This window comes from Podarcis pityusensis, assembly GCF_964106645.2.
Source record: "Podarcis pityusensis genome assembly, chromosome: 9".
Taxonomy (NCBI): domain Eukaryota; kingdom Metazoa; phylum Chordata; class Lepidosauria; order Squamata; family Lacertidae; genus Podarcis; species Podarcis pityusensis.
In genome coordinates, this window is record NC_138034.1 from 60,675,822 (window position 1) to 60,701,562 (window position 25,741).

Consider the following 25,741-nt stretch of genomic DNA (forward strand, 5'->3'; position numbering starts at 1 on the left):
ACTTCTTCGAGGCACCTGGAGATCTTTCCAACTATTTTCACCGTTTGAAGCAAATGGGGAAATTTTGTGGGATGTTATTGCTGCTATTTGTCATCACATTTCAAATTAACTTTCTCATAACTCGTCACACTGCAAATCCCCAAACTCTGTCGGATCCCAGCATTCAAAGAAAGATTAGAATATTTTTATGTCTTGCACTAGGATTTAAAAGGCAAGCAAGAGAAGCAGTAATAATATTTTTTACAAAATCCACCAGCAGTCAGAGGCATGATCAGAATGTTGTGAGAGTGATGCACACATCTGCCACTTTTCTCAAAAATAGCCCAACGTAACTCATTGATATCATCATCACTGACATAAACTCTAATGCCCTGTTTATCAATTTGACCTCCTTGCATTGCATCACATTTAAGCGGGAGGGTGAGTGCTTCTGCATGCAGAAAGTCCCTGGGCATGTCCCTGGTATCAACAGATAGTAGACCACAACTACCTGGGAAAGACATTTTGCCCGAGACCTTGGTGAGTCAGAGGCTATATGAACAAATGCTTGTACATGTACAAACATCCAAAGGACATGTGCAAATATTCTGACTTAGTAGACGGCATCTTCAGATATTCTCTCCTAACCAAACCGCATTAAGAGCTACACTCTGGATTTAAACATATCAGCTGGACATTTGTAGGTGGTCTTAAACAATTGACTCAGCCCCATATGTATGGGTATGAGTGTAACCCACCCAAAGTTAAAGCAGTTGCAAGTCTCCTTTATGTGAGATTAACAAGATCAATAATGACCTAAAAATAAGGTGGATCATGCCCTTTGTTTTTGCCGTTATAATTTAAAAGCACTTCAAGAAAAATGATAATAACCAAATGCACTTATTCATATATTATTAACCTACTTTCAAGGACTGTATCCCCAAAATCAAATTCCTAGTAACAGTTCAAAGAATGACCTTTGGAAAGAAAGCTACTGATTATTGTAAAAGGGAGTGGGGGGAGGTTAGAAGAAACAGATTTGCTCGAAATACTCACCCCTGCATAGTATAGTGTTTTGTGTGTGTGTGTTTTTAAATAAAACATCCTTCTCCCCCTTCACCCTTCTAAACATGGTTTGATGGACTGCTGATGTTCATGCTTCTCATCCCAGACAGAGAACAACTGTTGGGATCCAGATAAAGGAATACGCTGGCAAAGACCTGTTCATTAGCTGTCATGTTAATGAGTGGAACTATCCCTCAGCTCAAATGTTCAATTCCACAACCGTAAAATCAGAAGACCTACAAAAAGGGCAAGTTGTGTGCTTATGACAAGAAAGGGGAAAATAACACCCCCTAATTATCTTTTAATTGATTTGGCTCTTAATTTTTATGACAAAATGACTGAGAGCAAGACATCCCTGAAGAAAGAATGAAAACAATCTGGCCATTTAATCATCCTCCGGCAAATGCTTTATGAGCAAAGTTTAACCAAGTAACATGAATTTCCCAAGCTAAAGCAAGGCTTCAGGTTTCAGAATTCCTATTACTGGACTAAAGCTATCTCACAATGACTTACAATGAGCCTAACAGAGTTAGGCTATTTAGACACAAATGAAACCAGAACTGGGAGAAATATTCAAAAATATTTTAAATTTACTGAAATTTCCCAATTCACAACCGAAATTTTGAACACAATATTTTATTTTATTTTTAAAAAATCAGATTTACACGTTGAATGTGAAAACTTATTTTAGCATGCAAGTACTTTAGATTTTTTGGCATCTGTTGGGGAAAGGTTCTTAAGGAAGCACAGTTGTCAATCCCCATGTAGGGCTGGAAAAAGCTCCTATCTGGAAACTCTGGAAAGCCACTGCCAAGTCAGTGTGGAGAATGCTGAGACAGAAAGGCCAGCGGTCTGAACTGGTATAAGGCATAGACATCCCTCCTGCATATTGGCATAAAATATGTACACTCATCTAATGTCAAAATAATAATACTGGCATTATGACTTGCCTTCTTTCAGATATCAATGATTAATCAGCAGCCAACACACACACACACACACACACACACACACACACCCCAAATACCACCTATCAAAACAAACAAACAATTGGTTGTACTTGACAAGGTTGTACTCGGAATAGACCAACTGACATGAATGGACCAAAGTTAGTCATGTAAATTACTTTCAGTGGGTCTTTCCTGAGTATGACTAACATCAAATATTCCCAGGGGGCATGGTCCCTAAGATGCTTCTGCAGTAGCATTTAGCACAATGGAAGGCCCTTTCCAACTGTCCCATCACTGCTGGTGCCGAGTATATCTGAGTGGCAAGGGAAGAGGTGAAAACTAAGGTCAAGGGTTTGAGGATTCCAAATCAGAAACATTCATTTCCACACCCTTCCCCCCCCATTCAAAAATCAACCCCATTACTACTTCTAGTCATCAAAATCCATTGGACATGCATCTTCAGTGATTTGTGGAAATGCCAGCTGGCCATTCACTAGCAATACAAAAGATTATAATCTCAGTTGACACCACCTCGTAGGATAGGGGTGGGGAGCCTCTGCCTGTGGGGCACATTTAACCTGTTCTGCCTCTCCATTTTGCCTACAAGGCCATTTCCCCCAAATTAGACACAGACTTTGGTTTTTCAAATTTCAGCAGTGCACTGTGTGAGGCGAAAATCCCCACCTCTTGCCTTCTGTTCCGCTCAATTCACTATTGTTATAGTTGCAGTTCCCTGCAGCAGCACCCAGGCTCAGCACCCAGTGTGGTAGAACCAGACATGCTGCCCCAAATCTGCCTTTGCCCAGATAATGCCCATCTGCTGCACACCTGACATCATTAGGTGTCTGTGGGTAAGCAGAGATGAAGGTGGGTGGCTGCTTATACAGCCAATCCCCAGAGAAAACAGATTTGAACTCCCCATATATCAACTGATGGGTGGGGAGTTCAGTCATGGTTGGTTCAGCTGCACAAGTGAGTTTCCCGTGGGGAGATCACTGGTGCAGCCAATCTCTGCAAAAATCAAGACTGAATTTAGATTGCTCATCAGCTGACAAGAAGGGAGTTCGATTCTGCTTTCTACAGGCTCTGGCCATTGTAAGGATGTCCCTTAAAAAGAGAGAAAGAGAGAGAGATATTTTACTGGTCTGTCTCCCAGTCATACATTTCTCTGAAAGAGAAATGGCTTAATTGAAAAATAACCTCCATTTAACACCTTTCATTTGGAAATGGAAGAACACAGTTTTGAAGCTTTAATACTGGATTTAGCAAAATGTATGTCAGGCGCCCAAGTCAGACAGCCGGTAGAATCAGAAAGTAGTGCAAAGCTGTCTCATTACAAAGTCTTATTAATAAGTCAATGTCCTCAAATCTTGGATAGAATATTCTTTTCAATTTACCTTATAATATCCATTAAGCTTTAAACCTAACTGCTTTTAAATCTCTGGATATATTTTCACCAGAAAGCAAGAGGGGGCGCACTGAGAGTAGAATGTACCTGATGAAAAAATAACAAATCCTGAAATTATATTTGACAGACACCTACATTATGAGGTCACAGTCATGGCCCTATTGTTAAAGGTCAGTCACATTCTGCCAGACATTATAATGAGATATCAGGGAAGAGGAAGTTATACAGCAGACAGTTAGGATTTTACTTCAGTTGGCTCCACATGCTGCTCACTAGGCCCCAGCCACTGACATGCTAAATCGTGTCTTCCCTTAAAGAGGGCACATGTTGCGGTGAGACCTGGAGACCAACCTTCTGTGTTGTGGGTGGGTAAGATTCGACAGCCACAACACCCGATTGGTAGGTCCCTCGATGTTGGGTTCAATCTGGCCAATGGGGCGCAGTCCAAACAGATCGAGGGACCTATATATACCCATGCACGTGATCCAGAGCTTCCTCTTTCGGCTCGTGCATTCGGAACACCCGCCCACCTCTCCCTACTTTTAGGGCATTTTGTGATTGACCTTGCTATGCTGTGGTGTGTGTTCTGTCATTGGGACAGGGGCACGGCAGGAATTTCCCCCACTTGGCTGATTGGCTGTTGCCATTTGGGTTTCGCTTATGGTGTAGTAAATCGTCACAACTTGTAAGGTTGCGGATAGGCACTGGTTCAGGTGATAGGGATGGGAGAACGCTCTCGCCATCCCTATGTGAAGGGTAAGGAATCCAGGGACTCAAATGGTTTGGTCAACCCCTGAGGGGGGGTTGTGCCCATGCCTGAGTCCCGGGGGGCATCTGGGTGGTGAACATAGTCTGTTCCCGTCCCAGCTTTTCGTCTGCCCAGGTGTTCACCCTTGGGTGACCTACGCTGGTGCCCTGGGTCAGCGCTGCCTGCAAGGGTGAAGGGAGCTAGTCGAACCAGAGCCTATACAACGACTCACCTTCTGTAATCAATAAAGTTGTGGCCTAAATTCTGCCAAAAACCAAAACTAAAATTTGAATCAAGTGTGTCTTTATTTAGGGGGGAGGTCTCTGGGTCTGAACACACAAAACCAGCCAACCCTTCATCATGCTAGACTCACCAGGATTAGCCTCTCCCAGGTGAGTCAACAGCCTCTCTTATCTCCTACATCTTTCCTTCCATTTCACCATCCAACTTGCCAGTCCCTGCACCTCCCCTGTGAAGAAAATCCTTATCTTGAGAAAGAGAGAGGGGCTTTGTCCAGGCATTAAGAAATGGGAGTGGGCGAGTGTGGAGGGAACATGGGGCAGCATGTGCCAGCCTCTCCCGCAACCGCAACCCCTATTGGTTCCACACCTGACTTCCTTCATTGAGTGGGAAGACTGGTAAAGGAGTTCATAATAATTTCCTCATATTTTTGTTTGCATTGCTCTTATTTCCATGGTGTATCCTCACCTGTCTGGTAAAAAGAAATAGTCTGTTCATTTAGCATCACATTAGTAATGAACATTTCATACTGACATCAATTTATTTGGATGGGTGTTTCGGTGGGTGGGAGCATTTTATTCTGTTTTATTGCCTTTTTGTGCATGCAGCACCTGAGGGGAAAACTAGGATTGGTTTTGCTCTGAGATTAAACTGCTTGGGCTCCTTCTATCTGCTCGGAAGCAGATAAGAGAACATGGCACAGTAGCCCTTTCTTTTAAATCAACATTGAGCTCTTCTATTTCCTGTGCTGAGACACTGCATGTTAATAATTGCCAGTGCCTACGATCATAAAAAAGGAATACATAAAATATGAATTGTATTCAGCTCAAGATACGCAGTGCTTTCGTAAATACTGTAATGAAAACCTGGCTGACAATGATTGATGCAAAATGCTTCTTGTACTATGGGATGTGTCACTGTGCAAGGATAATGTCATTAATATACATGCAGCACAGTAGTTCAATCAGCACCGAGACTTTTCTCTTTTTTGTCCTCCCCCCCACCAATGCCTTTTATTTGAAATTGGCTTAATATTTCTTCCTCTCTACCAGCTCCTTTTCTCTCAGTAATCAAATGACCAACAACCGTCAATACCTTCACAATATCTAAATGAAGCAGGCAAGCATTCATCGGTAGCAGCCAATGAATTGGCTACTAGGATATAAGACAACACTGAGAGAGGGGAAATTGCATAACCTCACAGGCGAGTGTCAGGAGGTCTTGGTGGAATCTGCTAAAGAACCCTGTGTTGGAATGGACCAATATGGACCAGTGTGGTACCCTCCAAATATAGTCAGACTGCAATTCCCATCATCCCTAATCATTGGCCACACTGGCTAGGCCTGCTGGGAGTTGGAGTCTACAAATACCCAGAAGGCCCCATGCTGACTCCATGTGCACGTTGGCCTACATATTGCCAAAAAAAGAAAGAAAGAGGAAATACTTCACCAAAAAAAGAGGACAGAGATCTGGGTAACATTTGTATGTGTTACTTTATATGTATAGATGCAAATTTAGAAATAATCACTAAAATTGGAATATAACTACATCTCCGCAAAATAGGAAAGACTGCGACCAGGTGTCTTTATCATTCTGCTAGACAGGTACTAACTGCTTCAAAGGACTCTGCTCTCAATTGAGATGGTTCTTCTTTAAACCAAGCTTGACCCAAGTAACAAAAAAAGGACTACTTTAATCAGATCAGGGTGGGAAGCCTGAGGCCTTCCGGATGTTGTTGGACTATAACTTCCATCATCTCTGACTGTTGGCCTCACTGGCTGAGGCTGTTAAACCACATCTGCAGGGCCCCATGGCCATCTTCTCTGAATTAGAGGAGTTTCCTCTTGCAGTTGTTCATACAGACATCCCAATACTTTGTAAAATAAGGCACACAACCACCTACATACACTAATGCCACACAACGTAGATGATGATGCCAGCAGTCTAGGTGCGGCTAGAATTCAAATAATAATGCAATATAAGAAATAAAAGAAGCAACAGAAATACAACTGAAAATCACTATGAATATCCAATGTGATGGGTGTGCAATCTCCCCTATTCAGACAAAAAACACTCACAAATATGACATGGGACACCTAAATGAAGTTCGCAGACCACTGGTGGCCCACAGACCAAAGTTTGGGAACCTCTGCTCTGCAATATTTACTTGAGGTAAATGACATTTTAGGTATTTATACTGCTGAGTATTAAGATCTGTGGAATATATGTTAAATGAAGCCTGGATTGCCACATGTAATCTCCCCCCATCCTTTTTTTTGACACCTAAAGCATCCTCTGACGTTGAAGAGCACTAGGGAGCCCCTGCATGTACAGAGCTTCATGGCTGATTAGAACCATTGCACTGCGAAAAAGAAAAAAGAAAAGAAAGAAAAAGCACTATATGAGAAAAGCTGTGAACCTCCTTTCACAACAAAGCTCCCACCTTAGCTCTTCTGAAAATTCACAGCCAAGTCTTTTGATTTTTTATTAGTTGAATTTATCAATTTCATGAGGCAGGACAGCAGGAGAGATTCCCACTGACATTATTATATAAAATGATTATGTAAAACAATTATTCTTACTGGAAAGGGTTAGTTTGTGCATTAAGAAAAGTGTGGTTTTAATGTTCAGGGCCAACCCTTACGAAAAATTCTGAAAGAATTACAAATGCCTCGGTATAATTTCAATCAGATTCTGAATTAATTCTAATTAACTTTTTTGTAAAGGGAGTACAGTCACCATATCCCTTGGCAAAAAAATGAAAAAAGAGAGTTTTTTTACTTCAAAAAAGCAAGGAAGGCAACATTGTAATGCACTTCATTTTAGCAATTAGTGCCTATGCAGTTATTTTTTCAAAAGGTGTATTCATGTTTAATGAAAGACCTCAATTAATTTGTTACAAAGAAGCATTTTCTTTTCTGAAATATATTCTAACTTTGCAGACTAAGGGCATTTGGCACTTTTGTGTTTAGAGAGCAGGACAGAATTACACACACCTGCAGATTTGTGTGTGTGAGAGAGGCGTTACTTAGACAGCTACCTGTAAGTTCCATTCAACTCAGTGGGGCCTACTCCTGAGTAGAGTATTGGTTTGCACTGTTACTAGCAAGCACATATCCACCATAATGAGATGTATACTCCATATCTCATTTTAGCAGATTGCTCTAATAATAATTATTTATTATTTATTATTTATACCCTGCCCATCTGGCTGGGTTTCCCCAGCCACTCTGGGTGGCTTCCAACTGAATATTAAAAACAATACAGCATCAAGCATTAAAAACTTCCCTATTGTTTTCTGGACAATAATTTAAAGGGAATCCAAAGATGAATTGTTTAGTTATTTTCCCTATAGTCAAGCCATTATGGCCGACATATTGTAATTATTACTTCTAATCAATATTTCCTAATAACCTTTTCCAGGAAAGCTTGCAGCAAGGAGATGTCCCTGTTGCCTTATTCGGTGTAATGGTCAATTTTCCATGATACAAGCTGTGATGAAAAGCTCTCTCGATTACACTTTTCATACACTCGTTCTCTCTATATTAAAGTTGACCTCAAGAGGACCTGAGAGCCTGCTGACCTAATCACCTCCCAGGAAACATGGTGCCTTAGGGAGCTGTTACATGCCTCTTCTTTCCCAGGAAACCACAAAGCATTTCCCCTTCAAGCAGCAGAAAAAATTAAATCCATAGAAGTTGGTGGTGATTAAGCCCACCACCTCTCGAGTTTTCAGATAATCTCTGTCTTCAGTAATTCTATCTCAAGACTTGGCAGGCAGAGTCCAACTTCAGAGCTCTGCCTTCCCATTAAAAGTCCCATTTAAAAGTGACTTGTCAACTCCTGGCTCATCAGGACATGAGTTCCAATGGGGAAAAGGGATGGGTGGATCGGTCTGTTTAAAGTTGACATGAAATGGAACCAGACCAACCCAACTGTCTTTCCCCCCTATAAAGCCATTCATGAAGCCAGTGTCCATAACCTAGTCCCATCCATTTCTGTAACACCAGTCATAAGACAATCCCATCCCATTTCTGTACCAGTCTGCTATTGCTTGTTTATTGCTAGGTTTTTGCAGCATTCTGCCGATAAAAATGAGAATCAAAATGTCCCTCAAAACTTGCAGGTTGTGAAGTCAGGAGGCATTTCAGTAATTCTGGAGGTGTGACCAGGGGCAAAGTGTTTGCTTGACTTGCCACTGACAGGGTTTGTGTCACCGTGATGTTTGTGCTATTCTTGGACACACCAAAATAGCTAGGCTTTGGGTTCATATAGTCTGGACTCTGCCCCTTTCCTGCCCAGTTGTCAGAAGCTTTTATTTCAAGAGCTGGCAACTGTACAGTTGTACAGTGGTACCTTGAGTTAAGAACTTAATTCGTTCCGGAGGTTTGTTCTTAACCTGAAACTGTTCTTAACCTGAAGCACCACTTTAGCTGCGCGATTTCTGTTCTCATCCTGAAGCAAAGTTCTTAACCCGAGGTACTATTTCTGGGTTAGCGGAGTCTGTAACCTGAAGCATCTGTAACCTGAGGTACCACTGTAAATGGAATCATACCGGGAACTGGGACACTTAGGATGGCCATGTGATCAATTTATTTTATTTGTATTTATTAAGAAAGGTTTATAGGCCATTTAATCATGAGACGCAGTAAAACTATCTGTAAAATGCAGCTAAAAGCTTCCAAACTGTAAAAAAAGTGTACTTTAATTATCAATGAAACACTGATAAAATTAGCAAAACATTAAAAAACTAAACTATATGCAGGATAGACTTGCTGAAATAAAAACAGGTGTCTAAAACAAGATAGTGAAGGTGCATTACTAACGGCCACTGGAAGAGAGCTCTGAAGTGTAGGCACAGCAACATTAAAATATCAGCCCTTCAATAGTTATAAAATCAGAATATGACTGGTGATGACAGTGTTAAATATTACATCTCAGTCATGGCACCAAGTAGGTGATAATGGACCAAAAGCTAATAAGACATTTTGAGTGACAGTTAGAGGGTACAGGAGCCATAAACAATCTGGTGTCCTTCAGATATTATGGACTGACTAGAGCTCCCATTAGCTCCATTCCAGTATGGGCAATGGTAATGGATGATGGGAATTATAGTCAAAAACATGGTCATGGATTATGGGAATTGTAGTCCAAGTAATATAATGAGCAGCACGTTGGGGGAGGCTGCGGTGTAGTGATAGTGTATGTAGATCAGTAAGCACAGTCCCAATTCCTCCTCCCCTGCCACATGCACTCACAAGTACACCTGCAGGCATACAGGCTTATCTTCGCAAGTCTCTGGACTTTGTGAAGCACCTCAACTACACTCACAATTAGGAGTACAACTTTCCCAGCACTGAAGGGATTGGCAAAAGAGAAGTGGAGAAATACTAACAGTTTTGTCAGCTAACATAACAAAGAACAGGAAACCTGCATTTCTATTCTCAGAGTGAATAGTGGTGTAGCATGCATTTTGCATAATAAAGTCTAGTCCTTGCTTTTTACACTTTCAGGAGGACCGAAGGCTGAGGCATGTAATGATTCAGCCGGGGTTGGCAGTGGATGCCACTCTTTGTTCTGCAGGTTCGTCGCCTTCTAAACATAACATACTTCAGAGACTTTGTTTTGCCTTTGCTAATCTGTCAAAGACTTACAGTGTTCAGCCGATATGAAAATGTCTCATAATGGAGAGGAAGAGCTCTTGGGATATCAAAGTGCTGCAGGGAAGAGATGTCACAGAAATGCAGAAGGTAAATAAATTCCCCCTCTCTCCCCATCGTGAGTTCTAGTAAATATCTACAACCTGCTCTGTCAATACCAATGTTCAGAACATTTATCAAAAGATGTGATGTAACTGGGAATACATATTGAGAATATATATTGAAAGGGCAAGGGGACAGGGTTGAACTTGTTCCATATTGCAGGGAGGTTATGCAGGGAGGAAACTATTCTAATGAACAAAATAGCTGATTTGATGTGTACTTGGGCACAGCAATCTAAGCTACCCCTCACTTCGGAAAATGGATCAGTTTTCTTTCTGAAGCAATAACAAAGTTTTCCCACACTCATGATGATGTTCTGATGATAGACATTCAGTGCCCTTGATCTCTAAGCCTTAAGATACTATCTGCACCATACAGTTAAAGCAATATCATACCACTGTAAACAGTCACGGCTTCCCCCAAAGACAGCTTGTTAAGGGTGCTGAGAGTTCTTAGGAGACCCCTATTCCCCTTACAAAACTACAGTTCCTACAGTTCCCTGGGAAGAGACATTGACTGTTAAAGCACTCTGGAAACTAAAGATCTGTAAGGCGAATGGTGATCTCTTAACAATTCTCCGCACCCTTAACAAACTACAATTCCCAGGTATGATACTGCTTAAAATGCATAGTGCAGATGGGGTATTCGTCACTTTAATGATGGAATGTATTTCCTAGACAATGAGAGTGACTGTAGGGGGTGGAGTGGCCTTCTTCAATCTCTCAATTTTCCATATAAAACCTGTCTAGTCTTCCTACACCTCTTGAATGTCTGGCTCTTGTTCCTTTTTCAGTCTTTATAAAAGGTGCTTGACACTGACATTTTGCCAAAATTGAAATGTGATGTGAATTTAGGGTAGGGTTACCAGACATCCCCGTTTCCCGGGGGCAGTCCCCGGATTTGTGAATAAGTCCCCGGACAAATTCCATCCCCAGAATTTCATCTAATGTCCCCAGGAAACGCAGCAGTGGCAGTCTCAGCAGCCCAGAGCAGTTGGCTCTGGCTGGCTTCAGGAGCTGCTCAGAAGTCCCCATATGATGGTGGTGCAGGGGCTCTCAGATGCAGCTTCCGGGCTGCCTCCACCTTCCCTGACCCCAGCAACTAAGCTGTGAAGGGAGGCTTCATGCTGCCTATCGGAGCAGCCTCCCAACTCCTACTTGCGTGCAAGCAGGAGCAGGGCAGTGATCCCTCAGCTGTGAAGGGAGGCTTCACGCTGCCTATCAGAGCTTGCGTGCAAGCAGGAGGGGGCAGGGATCTCTCAGTTAGGCAACTGGAAGCCTCCCTTCCCTGCTGAGGGATCCCTGCCCCCTCCTGCTTGCATGCAAGTAGGAGTGGGATTGGGGCTGTTTCGGTGGGAAGGGAGGCATCACACCATGCCTGACCCACCGCACACCACTTCCTCACCACCACCACTGAAGAACCAACAACTCAGGGGCTGCCCAGGCTCATGGAGAAAGGAGATAGAAGCATCGGAGGAAGGGGAAACGTGGCAGTTGAGGTCAAGGCAGCGGCCGCCCCTCTGCCACCACCATCAACATCCCGAACGTGTTGTAAGTATGTATGTATGTATTTAAAGTGTCCCCGGATTCATTGAAAAAAATCTGGTAACCTTAATTTAGGAGTTCTCCATCAGGTGAATCACTTGGGGAATTTTGTGGGAAGCCTAAAGAATTTGAATAAGGCCAGTAAAAATTCCTCTGGGCAGTTCTGTTGCACACACCTAATTTGATCCCATGTTTCCACCAAAGTGGAATTCAAAGAGTATTAAAGGTATTTTGATTATTATTGTTTTTAGTTGAGAACTGCGCTGGGATATTTGTGGAGTGCAAAAGTTGGTGGATAATTAAGTTCTGGTCCACACATTAGTCCAAGAGGTGCAGATCAGGTCCATTTGCATTGGCATTTCAAAGACTGACTTCTTCAAACATCCCTAATGCAGCAAATACATATTTTTAGCTGGCAAGCAACTCCAAAAAGGCACCTTGGGAACATATACACTGTGGATAGAGTTCTTAAGCAAGTTTCCATTTGCTTTTCATGACTCATTTTGTGGCCCTCATACACGGTTATTAGTATATTTTTAGTAGGGCTAAATATATTAAGCAAATTGATCTGGTCCATTTGTAGCATACACCCAAGTGTCAAAGCTTGCCCTTTAATGTCATTTTGAGCTTTGGTTGATGCTGTATGGTGTTTCCTACAATAGCAAAGTCAGCCTTTAATGTACTGTTAACATTGAAACTTTGATGCTTAGAGCCAAAGGGTTTGGGAAAGATATTACAACCACAACAATTTCCTGTATTTATATTCATTACAATTGAGCGTACTGCATGTACATAAAATCTTCCATGTTTATAGGGAACTCTCACATGTTGCCTACCTGCCTAACTGCTTTGCAGCCCTGCAGAAGCCATTGACTAATCTACTGTGATGTCCTGGAACATTCATAAACATTCTAATTTCTGGAAGTTGATTCTTCAGTCATAAAGTGTTCACTCAGGGGAATTAACAGTAGAGCTGCGCACCAGTTCTGATCAAATCCCAGATCACAAACTGAATAGGGCTGATTTGGGTCAATCCAGGGGTTGCTGTGTATGGTTCAATGCAGCCCAGGATTTCCCCAGTCCACTTGGATGGTTCCAGGGCTGTCAAACATAGGTGCTAGTCACACAAAGTTTAATTTGGGTTTGCAACTCTAAATAAACATCTGCTAAGCAACAAGGGACGTGGGTGGCGCTGTGGGTTAAACCACAGAGCCTAGGACTTGCTGATCAGAAGGTCGGCGGTTCGAATCCCCGCGACAGGGTGAGCTCCCATTGCTCAGTCCCTGCTCCTGCCAACCTAGCAGTTTGAAAGCCTGTCAAAGTGCAAGTAGATAAATAGGTACCGCTCCAGCGGGAAGGTAAACAGCATTTCCGTGCGCTGCTCTGGTTCGCCAGAAGCAGCTTAGTCATGCTGGCCACATGACCCGGAAGCTGTACGCCGGCTGCCTCGGCCAATAAAGGGAGATGCGCGCCGCAACCCTAGAGTTGTCCGCGACTGGACCTAATGGTCAGGGGTCCCTTTACCTTAAGCAACAAGGAGAAGTGAAAAGGAGTTGCAGGCAGAAACTCTTACCTCCTTCTTAAGTAAGTGTTATAGCAGGGATGGGGAACCTGTGGTCCTCCAAATGTTGTTGGGCTATAGCTCCCTTCATTTCTGACCATCAGCTATGATGATGGAATTCAATAACAGCTGGAAGGCTACAGATTCCCTCTCTCTGTGATATAGCATGGGAGGTGTTCCATATGATGTTTACCAGAACACTGGAAGCAACATTGTGGAAGAAGTGAATTCTGGTTTAATGATGTACTTCTCAGCAACAAATGTCGGATGCGGAGCCCTAATGAGTGGCATCTCCAGGGGTTTGTGACAGAGTTTGCCAGCTCTTTGAAACATATATTGGAGGCCATGGTGTGCCTAGAGACACATTTTAGGTCCTATTATTGTACCTTTTCAAGAATTGTTTGAGTCAGAAAATGGAGCAGAATCCATTGCTATGAGGACAGCAGTGCTTTAGGTTTAGAAAGAACTTTGCAGCACTTGTTTGCAGCCTCTCCATTTTGTCTGTCCGTCCACATTTGCTTTTTTTTTTAAAGCTAAACCACTTTTCATAGCAGAACATTCTTGAAATTGCAAATCAGTTAGTTGTGACTTAACTCTCCAGCAAAACCTAGCTTAATACATGGGCTGAAAACATGCTACCATTAATGTAATGAATACATTAAATGCATTTTAAACGGTCTACTGCAAGTTGTTGTTGTTGTGTTAAAGACCATTTGTCTAGTCTGTGTGCTTAAGAGCATACAGCTTTGACAATGGCAATTGTATCAAGCTAGTAAAGAGCCATCATTTGTGTTGAAATGCTTCTGCTAAGCAAAACTGCTTTCACCTTCAAGGGCATAGTGGAATATTGCCATAGAGACCATCTATTTTTAGAAGTACCGTAACTACTGAAGAGCCCCCTTGTGCTTTGTACTTCCTATTTTGTATTTATTATGGATAAATATCACCTTAATTTTTGTGGACGTATACAGTTTGGGCCATAGGAGCTGTGCAAAGTGGGGTCATATCCTGTTCACTGCTTTACATTAATGAACTGGGAGATCCATCAGGTGACAGTTGTACCCAAACCTGAGGTTTCCTGGCTCAGAGTCTACAACATCTTACGTTGAGACACAGAAATACTGCAACATCAGTTATATTATTTGGTCTTAGAGATGATATGACTATATTGCTCAAATCTGGGCAGCCATCAAGTGCTGAATGCAGAGATACACTCTACAGCAGTGGTGTCCAAACTTTTTTCAAAGAGGGCCAGATTTGATGAAGTGAAGGGCCGTGAGGGCCGACCAAAGAGCTTTTTTTAGGGTTGAAGTTTTTCAGGTTTTTTAGGGTTGAAGTTGTTGAGGGTTTTTTTAAAGGATTTTACCCCCGGAAATGAACTGCCACAGGGGCCGGATTAAACTGACCGGTGGACTGGATTAGACCCCTGAAACGGACTTTGGATATGGTTGTAGGCTGTCCTGATAAATGGCTAGGGCACTGGATCTTTGCCAAACCAGCAACTTCCAATTTCCAAGTGGAACAGTTGGATTTGAACAGTTCTGGTTCATCTTCTCCAAGTTTGGCCTGATGGTGCTCAAAGAGAACTTGATTTTTGTCAAAGCTCTATGACAGGGGTCAGCAATTTTTCCCCCAGCAGGGGGCTGGTCCACTATCCCTCAGACCTTGTGGGGAGGAGGCGGACTATATTTTGGAAAGGGAAAAAATGAACAAATTCCTATGCCCCACAAATAACCCTGAGATGCATTTTAAATAAAAGGACACATTCTACTCATGTAAAAACACACTGAATCCTGGACCGTCTGCGGGCCGGATTTAGAAGGCAGTTGTGCCAGATCTGGCCCCCCAGGCCTTAGTTTGCCTACCCATGCTCTATGATTTGCCAGGAAGATCAGTCAGGCCTCAAAGTACTAAATGGGTGCCTATCCCTCTGACCTGGCACATTGTAAGCTGGTGTTCTGGGGAGCTAAGGGGTGGCAAGAGACAGCCGGCACAGAGAGCCCTCAGTGAAGCTGTTTCCTAGTGTTCATAGCCAAAACCTTCACCTGGACCCACTGGCAATTTCTGAAAGGCAACTCCTCCAATTTATCCTTTGTTCATGTGTAATCGAAGTCACGTGGCTCACTTCTTGTATGAATGAACTGGATCAGGCATCAGAGCTCATTCTCTGAATAGTCCCACATCCTCATTTATGGAAAGCACACCCAAGAGAAGGTCACCAGGCACTTTCATTGCTGAGTTTTGGGCACTAGGATTAAGGCTGTTTTTTTTATTTTTCAAGGCATTTTCATGAATAATTTGTTGAAGTATTGGACTCTGAAACATGTTGTTTAATCATTAGTTATATGCAGTTTTGCTTGTTGTTGCTATATATTATTTAAGAGGTGTATTTATTTGAAATTTATGGCTGCTCACATTTTTGTTTTAGCATTTTATGTTGTTTTTAACAACCTGCTTCTGTAGTTCTAGATTTATTTTATTGTTGCATTTTATTTTTATTTTGCTTGTGTAATTGTTCATTGCTTTTATAAGGTTTAAGTTTAAAAGCAGGATGCACATTCCCTAAACAAGTATAGTTATGCACACATATGGTGCAGTAGATGTCAGAAATTTGGACAGCGCTGAAAATACCAGACGACTTTTGTGAATGTTCAAAAACTCATAGAGATGCATTCCTGAATGATGACACCTACCTAAGTATTGTTGCTGGCATTCCACAGCATACGCCTGGAACGTGAGGAATACATATCTATTAAGACATTCCTCAAAGTTATTGGGGATTGGAAGCACTTACATGTGAATGTCTACATTCATCAACTTGTGTACGTTCTCTGCAAGACACACACACACTGCTGAAACTAGCATCTTTTTTTATCAGACTCCTAAGTTAGATGCAGTCCCAAGACATTTCTTTCCTTCCTTCCTTCCTTCCTTCCTTCCTTCCTTCCTTCCTTCCTTCCTTATTAGGCAACACTTGGAGTCCTTTCAGCTTCTTTATTTGGGCTTCAGTCCATGTTGCTGCTGTTATTTATTGGATGTATTAGTCTCTCTCGCTCTCGTTTTACGAAAAGTAAACTTAAAGCAACTTAAAGACCAATGCAAAGCTAAAACAAAATAAAAGCTAAAAACATTGATATGCAAAAGCAGCATAACATATCCCAGCCACTGAAAGAGGCATATTCCACTTACTCCCAAGTCCATCCAACTGACTTCAACAGGAGGACACTTGGGTGAATCAAGTTCTCACCTTGTGTTCAGCGTTGATTAGAACATTCTACCTGAAACTGATTTCTGAAGTTAGAAGGCTGCACATGCACAAGGAGACTGCTTTTGTTCCTAATTTATGGTCCATTCAGCTTGCATAATTGTTATGTGTTGTTTCATGGTGGCTGGCGAAGCTCTCCGCAATCTACACAATAAAATGTAATGATCTACTCTTTCCACTGCCTGTTTCTCCACCAAGCCAAGAGTACCAAGGGAGCCAATAATAAATGATCCACACGAACTGAAATGTTAGGGAAGAGCTCAGAAAAGTTATTTTCACATTTTGTTCACCAAATAGAGCTATGACTTGTGTTAAATGCCAGCTGTGAGGTATGATTGGTCTGAATACCAAGAGAGCATAAGAGATTCATGCGCTAATGAATCAAATCCTCCCATTATAATATAATGTGTTTTCCCCCTTTTTCTTTTTAACATGCTTCTCTTCAGCATTTTCCTCTTTTAATCATCTATAGCTCTTCCCTGCTCACATCTCACTCTCAGTCGAGACAAATATCTTCAAAGAATAGGCAATTTTCATAGCCATTAGCAACACCCAGAGTACAACTGCTGTAGCTGTTATTTTTCTATTATTGTAAAAGGGATTTAGATTAGTTACACCTTGAAATGTGTGCCCTCACTTACGTTCCAGGAAACAAGATTTGCAACTTATTTTTCTACTGATATCAAACCTTATTCTTGGTCAGTTGATATATGTATTATATCCTCTGCTTTCGGATGCTGAGATCCTCCTTGACTTTGACTGAAATTGGGCAATATTTATACAGATGATTTTGTTTTTGTTTTTTAGAGAGATGAGTTTATGGTTAATACTAGTGTTCTTGCAGTGTAGAATCATATAGTGATTCTTTCCCCCTAAATAGGCCTGAATGAAAAGAAAGCCATACACATAGGATTAAGGCTGTAATGCCATACACACTTACCCCCTGAACTCAGTGACACTCACATCTTTGGGATGGAGATGGAATTCAATTCAGTTTGTATTTAAAGATGAGCACAGCTAATTCATACTTTCTGAAACAATAATCAAACCACAGCACTAGCATCCTTAAAAATTAACGTTTCTCCAAATTTGCAGTGCAGTGTTCCACAAAAATCCACATATTTAGGGCAAGGTGTACATATAAATGCACATGTTAGTGAAAATAACCTGCAAATTCATCATATTAGGGGAAATTGCTTGCAAAAATGTGTATGTTTGTCAAAACTGCAATATGTGATTATTAGGATAGATTCACACTAGAATGCTGCTGAGTTTTCAAGAGGATTTTTTTAATGGCAAATTGCTGCAAAAATGTGAAGAACTGAGTTTAAGACTGCAGAAACAAAAAAATGGGAGAACCAAAATGGACAGGTTCTTCCATCCAGTGATCTGAGTAGACGTTCATATGACTGCAGTGTAAATCATTTGCCGGCTCAGTTCAGAAAGCATCAAGCCTCACTTAGTAGGAGAGATCAGTTCAATTTAATCAACTTTTTAACATAATAGATGTCGTTAATAACTTTTGCCTTTACAAATCATGCCACTTGCCTTGTGAACAGCTTCAGCATTTGGGATACTGAGCTTAACTGAGCTGTCCAGAAGACTTTAAGCCTTAGCATCTCGCCATGATGCTAATTTGTAAGTTGCCATCCGCATGAGTGTAAATGTGATTTACATAGTAACAACTAAAAATAAGCTTCTGAAACAGTCAAAAAAAGGACAACTAGAGATACGTTTGAAAACAATAAGCACCTAAGGCAGAGAGACCTTTTAACCCAGCTGGGAAAGCTTGTTGAATCAGAAATATTTCTGGAAAGTACAAACAGAGAGCACATGTCATATCTCAACAGGGATCCTGTTCCACAGAACAGGGGCAGATACACTGAAAGACTTTTACACTGGTAAAATCATAGAACGATTTGTTGGCAGGGATAGTACTTTCAGCAGTAACTTGTGCTCACCGTTGAGGCAGGAATCTTTGTTGGTGTCACTGAGCAGTTCTGATCAGAGGGACACCTACACCCATACAAACGTCCCTTGTTGGGCAAAAGATTCCTGCATTGCAGGGGGTTGGACTAGATGATCCTTGTGGTCCCTTCCAACTCTTATGATTCTATGAACAACAACCCCCCTCAGATCTGCTGGTTGGGGGTTTGGATTTCTCTGCCTGACATCATTTGGATTAAATAATCAAGTTTATTCAAACTATTTCCAAACTGAACTTAGTTTGCCCATCAAAATGGCAATGTTGTGCTGGCATATATACAGGTGGGTGGGACAATGTCAGTGCAATGATAGGAGAGTTTGTGATAAATAGTGACAAATGTGTTGTTGTTTTTAAAAAGTCTTCCTTCCTCCTTCCCCAAGCTGGGCAAGTGCTAATCAGGCATTGGGAAGGAGGTAGGAGAGCTCTAGGACCCTGTCAGACCCCTGAAGCCACTTTCCCAATGCCCGTCTTTGGCGCTGCAAGGTCTGATGGGAAGGTGTCAAATGACCTCATACAGGGTGGTATATGACCAAGTTCCACTCCTGTCAGTGAGGAGGCAGATTAGCAAGACCAGAGGGCTCCAAGGATTGGCTATGGGCCCCTATTTGGGTGTAAAAAAGGTAAGGTAAAGAACCCTTGGACTAAGTCCAGTCAAAGGTGACTATGGGGTTGTGGCGCTCCTCTCGCTTTCAGGCCAAGGGAGCCGGCGTTTGTCCACAGACAGCTTTCCAGGTCATGTGGCCAGCAGGACTAAACCGCTTCTGGCACAATGGACCACCATTGACAGAAACCAGAGAGCACAGAATCACTGTTTAGCTTCCCGCCACAGCAGTACCTATTTATCTACTTGCACTGGCATGCTTTTGAACTGCTAGGTTGGCAGGAGCTGGGACAGAGCAACGGGAGCTCACCCTGTCGTGGGGATTCGAACTACCGACCTTCTGATCAGCAAGCCCAAGAGGCTCAGTGGTTTAGACCACAGCACCACCTACGTGTGGATGTGGGTGTGGGAATTGGCAGGTGCCCCACAATACTGATCCCCTGACACTCACTCTTAGTGTGTCAGTTGTTCATACTAAACATTAGTCACAATATTTAATCTTGAAATATAACATAAACAATGGATAAATGAGCCCATAAATAAGAGAATGACCGCAAGGAGAGTCCATGTGGTGTAGTGGTTAGAGTGCTGGATTAGGACGTAGCAGGCCTGGGTTCAAATCCTCACTCACCCATGTAGCTCACTGAGTGACCTTGGGACAGTCAGGATCTCTTAGCCTAACCTATATCACAAAGTTGTTTTGATGATTAAAGGACAGGATAGAAGCATAATAATAAATAACATTAAAATATGGGAGTTGGGAGGGGGAAGGTTTTGTAAACTATCATTGATCAGCTTTAAAAACCACAATCCATATATTCCGAAGGAAGTATATTCATCTGATGAATATACCTGCTGTAACAACAACCAGAAGGCAAATGATATCAAAGTCTACAGATAAATGTGCTGATTGACTGCTTCAAAACTAAGGAGTTGGGGGAATGACAAATTCTATCATCTACCCAAAATATATCTATAAAAACCTCTTTTGCTGTTTACTTAAAACACACAAATGCTCACTCACACACATCCTTCTGCTTAAGGGGAGAATAGGAAAGCAATACTCAGTCAGCGCTGACAGCAGAGACTCTAACAAATGGCAGTGGTCTTTCTTGTCAACACAGATCTCGCTTGCAACAGGGAGATAAAGTTCTGCTCAGAAACCCGAAGCACCAGCTGCAAAAGAGATATAAGCTGCCTGGCTGTGTCTCGACAGAGGGCGGAGGGAGGAAATTGAATCCGCTGTACTTTGTGACAAACAAGCGCACCACCATTAACTAATGACATGGCAGATAAAATAAATGGAGGTGCTAACTGTAATGTGTTTGGGATCTGAAAATAAGCTGTTAGGATTAGGGAGGGGAGGTGTCAGGACTTGACTCTGAAATAGGTCTTGAGTGAGTTTCCTGAAGGATGTTGTGGACGCAGGTCACATCCACCCCATTCGTTTAAAGCACTCCTACGCCCCTTTAACAGTCATGGAGAATCCAGGGGACTGTAGTGTGTTAAGGAGGCTGGGAACTGTAGCTCTGTGATACTGGCACCTTTAGCAAACTACAATTCTCAGGACTCTTTGGGGGAAGTAATGACTGTTAAAATGATATAAGAGTGCTTTAAATGGATGGTGTGGTTGTGGAAAATGTCAATCATTTTTCCTACCTGAGCAGTTATGGTGTAGTGTAGTGGTTAAGAGCGGTAGTCTCGTAATCTGGGGAACCGGGTTCGCGTCTCCGCTCCTCCACATGCAGCTGCTGGGTGACCTTGGGCCAGTCACACTTCTTTGAAGTCTCTCAGCCCCACTCACCCCACAGAGTGTTTGTTGTGGGGGAGGAAGGGAAAGGAGAATGTTAGCCGCTTTGAGACTCCTTAAAGGGAGTGAAAGGCGGGATATCAAATCCAAACTCTTCTTCTTCTTCTTCTTCTTATCTTTCCACATGGGCCGACACTGATGCCGAAATCCAGCATTGCCTGAGCTCTGTGAGTGCGGCTTTCTCCTGATTGAAGTGCAGAGTGTTTGAGGACTGGGACATTCGCAGGGAAACCAAAATGCTTGTTTACAAAGCTATTGTACTACCAACCTTACTGTATGCTTGTGAAACATGGACCCACTTATAAATGCCATCTCCAACTCCTCGAAAGATTCCATCAACGATGTCTCCAAAAATTTTTACACATCACTTGGGAAGACAGGCAAACTAATGCCAGTGTACTGGAAGAAGCAAAGATCACCAGTGTTGAAGTGATGATTCTTCAACATCAACTTCGATGGACTGGTCATGTTGTGCGGATGCCCAATTATCGGCTTCCAAAGCAACTACTCTATTCTGAACTTAAAAATAGAAAGCATCATGCTGGTGGTCAACAAAAGAGGTTTAAAGACTGTCTCAAGTCAAATCTAAAAAAAAATAGTATAAATACCAACAACTGGGAAACACTGGCCTGAGAGCTTCAACTGGAGAACAGCCTTTCCCAAAGGTGTCATGGACTTTGAAGACACTCGAACTTAGGACGAAAGGGAGAAACTTGCTAAGAGGAAGGCAGGTTTGGCAAACCCTCACCATGATCAACTCCTGCCCGGAAACCTATGTCCCCACTGTGGAAGGACATGTGGATCCAGAAGTGGCCTCCACAGTCACTTACGGACTACTGTTAAAACTGGGTTTATGGAAGACAATCTTACTTGGCTACGAGTGATCACTGAAGAAGAAGAGGAGGAGGAGGAGAAGGAGGAGGAGGAGGAAGAAAAGAGTGCTTTAAATGGATGGTGTGGTTGTGAGCATAGAAAGCCAACTTGTACCAGTTCAGAATGAATGTCCATTTAGCTCAATATTGTCTGCTCTGTCCAGCAGCAGCTCTCTAGGGTCACAGGCATAAAGGATGAGTTCCCACGACTTGATGGTTTGAGCTGGAGAGTCTAAGGATCAAATCTGGGATCTACTGCATGGGACGTTCTGCAGTGAGATGTTGCTCATCAATCTTGGGAAGAGGACCAAGAAGAAAGGCACCCAGAGTATGGGATGCTATCATCAAGCTAGTCCTGTTGCCACTAGCCACCATCCTCTCCTCCAGAGACAGGAGAACAAGAAGAAGGTCTTCTGAACAGAGACAAGGCAATGCAAGTTGTTTTGGCTCAGGCCTCTGGAAGATTTCTATCACTGCTGAGGTTTTAGGATTTAACCCGCTGCACCAAGGCAGAGCATCCGACCCCTAAAGCATCCTTGCATAAGAAAAGACCACCCTCAGACAGCACGGCCCCTGGCTGAACTGCTGTTGAATCTTGAATATAAGAAGCCCTTAAGACGCCAAATGACATAAAAGAAGCAGTTGCTTTTGGCTATGCAGATCAACACATTAAGTTTTAATTGGTTTAATTTAGTGAACTGCTAAAATTACTGTAAACATGCCTTGTGCTTTCTTGTCTTCTATCAAGATGTCAATTCCTTCATTACAAGCGAATGTAATATTCAGTTGACAGATACAGTGATTTGCATAGTATTAAATAAGAGCTGGTTCCAGCCATAAGGTTCCCTGTTCTCCTTCTAAAATATCCGCTTTCTCTCTTCTTTCTTTTTGTCCCAGAATGCCAGTCAGACTTTCTCCTGCGCTTTCCTCCTCCCTCCACCACCACTGCCATAGATCAGTAGAAGATTCATCATACTCTTGAGTTCTATGAAGAAAGGAGGATGCTCTTTGTGAGCTAATATATTTTACTGGTTGAGCACTGAAGATGGTACAGGCAGGCCATTAAAGTTACCCGGGGGCTTCTTAAGGGGAGATAATAGCCAGCTACTCTTATCTCAGGCTGACAGAAACATGGCACACCAAGGAATGGCACAATTCATACAAGTCTGTTTGTGCAGGGGGGTTGCATGAACACACAAAAGATGATGGGGGAGAGAGAGAGAAAGCTAAACTAAAGAAGACTGATTCTCAAGTTTTTCCTTTCTGTACAACTTCAAAGATTATTCCTTCCAGGATTCTCTGTAAGTCCTGGAGTGGACTTCATTCTCCTTAGCCCAGAGCATTCTGAAATCCTGGTCTAGATCAAGGAATGGACCTGCAATAGACACTGAACTTGGGGCATTTGTCATAGGAAAAGTTGCTCCAGTTCTGCAAAATACGAATGATCTGTAATGCCTGCTTTCTCTGGAAGAAAGCAATGGCTGATTTGGCAAGGCTGTTGTGAGAAGATTGTGTGTGTGTTGCTAATCATTATATAAATGCTCTGACATGTGGCCAAACATAGGAGCCAGCTCCTAGGGGCTGAGGTCCCTTCGGCCTCCACAATAAAATATTTGCTGCCTCCCAAAGAGCAGAGGAAAGATAAGTGTGGATAAGTCCAAAATTGAGACACCATGTCAAAATGTTTCTGTCTAGATCCCCATTTATCATTGCATTCTCCTCTTTAGGGAAAATTCTTTAGCTTTCCCTCCTGCTTTAATATTGTGCTACTGATATTTTAAACTGATTGCATTTTTTTTCATTTTATGATACACCTGACAGTTAGTTGCCCTGAGGGTCCCATTAAGATGGAAAGTGCAGGATAAAAACGTGTTTTGTTTTGTTTTATAAATAAGATAGGTAGATAGAAAGGTACTTACTTTCATGCTCACTTCAGCCCCTGATTAGTTCCTGGATACTATCTGCCATCAGCATCTCAATACCACCAAGGGAACGTTATATCATTATAAATGGTTAGGAAGCTCAGTCTATATTGAAATGAATGGGGATTCTGCAAGAGCAGCTATTTGCAAACTGGAGCCTAGTTATTTTAGAGAATTGATATAAACTATGGGCATCGATTTCCTTATTTATTTTCTTCTTTTCCTCCAGCACTGATAAGCTTCTATTATTTCACCACTTTGGCAGTTTTAGTAGTTTGAAAAAAAAGTTCATTTTTAAATTTGGGTATGTTTGCCCATTGTATTTATTCTTTTGCTACTTTATGTTTATCCCTGCAGATTTTTATGTTAGACTATATATGTGCTAACATAAAAACGAGAAGACGAAAACATAAAACTGCCCCAAGAATTAACTGTAATGGGTTCAGGAGAATTCCTGAAGGAAGAGGACGAGTGGATTTTCCCCACGTTTCTTTTCTAAATAATAATTTGAAACTTTAAAACACAATTAACTGTGCAATAAGGGATATTTAGAGTACTGGATGGTTCAAGTAGAGGAATAGGCGTGCTAATACACAGTGTGTATAGTGATTACAACAACATTAAAAAGAAACACACAGCATAAACCTGGTTCAATATTTAGGTCACATCTGCACTTAGAACAGTATCATTCCACTTTAAATAGCCATGGGTTCCCTCAAAGCATACTGGGAACTGTAATTTCTTTCAAAGGTTCTGAGGGTTGTTCAAAGACTGCTAGTTCTTCCCACAGAGCTACAATTCCCAGAGTTCCCAGTTGTTAAACCAGTTGCAAACCAATTACAATCAGAACTACAGTGGTTCCTAAAAGTATGTATGATAGGCCAGGGTACCTCTTCAGCATGTGATGAAAGTTCGATGATTACGGGGCCACACACACCTCTGCGGGGAGGGAATTCAACAGCCAACAGCACCCCAAGCTTCTAAAGATGGAGGAACGACCAAGAGCTGCCCAGTGATGATCTTAACACCTGGAAAGGTCTACATGGAAGGAGTCGGTCTTTCAGACATTTGGGGCCTACGTTGCTTAAGGGCTTAAAATACTACCTTGAGCAACTTCAGTTGGGCCCAGAAACAAACTAGTAACAATCAAATGTGTTACTTTATTACATGCAGAGAGGGTTTTTTACATTAGAGAAATTAGAAAATACTCTACCCTCGCTACCATCTGAAGTGGTACCAGAACCAACAGCAGTGTAGTGTGTAAGTTAAACCAAGGAGGCCTGAGTTCAAATCCTCACTGAGCCACAAAGCTTGTTAGAAGAAGAAGAAGAAGTTTGGATTTGATATCCTGCTTTATCACTACCCGAAGGAGTCTCAAAGCGGCTAACATTCTCCTTTCCCTTCCTCCCCCACAACAAACACTCTGTAAGGTGAGTGGGGCTGAGAGACTTCAAAGAAGTGTGACTGACCCAAGGTCACCCAGCAGCTGCATGTGGAGGAGCGGAGACACGAACCCGGTTCACCAGATTACGAGTCTACCGCTCTTAACCACTACACCATACTGGCTCTCACCACACTTAGGTGACCTTGAACCAATCACATTTCCATTGTGAGGATTAATGGGGGAAACAGAACCATGCAAACAGCCCTGAGTTCCATAGAGGCTAAATAACTGTGTGATTCATAATACATAAATCCTATCTCCCATCCTGAGTAAATATTAGACACCTCGGGGGGTGGGGCAGGCAGGGACAGAATCCCACTGGCAAATGCTTTTAGGGCACAGATAGCACACGGATATGTAGAAAACGTACAGTACCTAGTAGACAGTTTTTACCACTGTTCTCCCAAGCTATTTCACCAAACAAATTCTCCTTCACTTCAAATTGTGCCTGTGAGTGGTTGGGGTGAGGGAAACACTTGTAAATTCTCTGCACAGCAATATTCTCTCTCTCTTTCTCTCTCATATGTCAGTGTATGTACCTGCTCTAAGTGTGGCAAACAAGGTCAACTGGATTGCCTTCTGG

The 25,741-nt window shown here is 42.3% G+C and overlaps 1 protein-coding gene across 4 annotated transcripts in view; it reads right to left on the reverse strand.

Annotated features, from left to right (window-relative positions):
- Positions 1 to 25,741, reverse strand: part of CCSER1 (coiled-coil serine rich protein 1) — a 701,360-nt gene that overhangs the window by 12,276 nt on the left and 663,343 nt on the right. Inside the window, exon 11 of one of the 4 annotated variants that reach the window (XM_081020756.1) lies at positions 17,537 to 17,553. The exons of the other annotated variants lie outside the window; for them this stretch is intronic. Coding sequence (XP_080876882.1) covers positions 17,552 to 17,553 — 2 coding nt within the window. The 3' untranslated portion in view covers positions 17,537 to 17,551. Of the gene's footprint in view, positions 1 to 17,536; positions 17,554 to 25,741 lie in introns of those variants that run through there. 4 annotated transcript variants of the gene reach the window in all.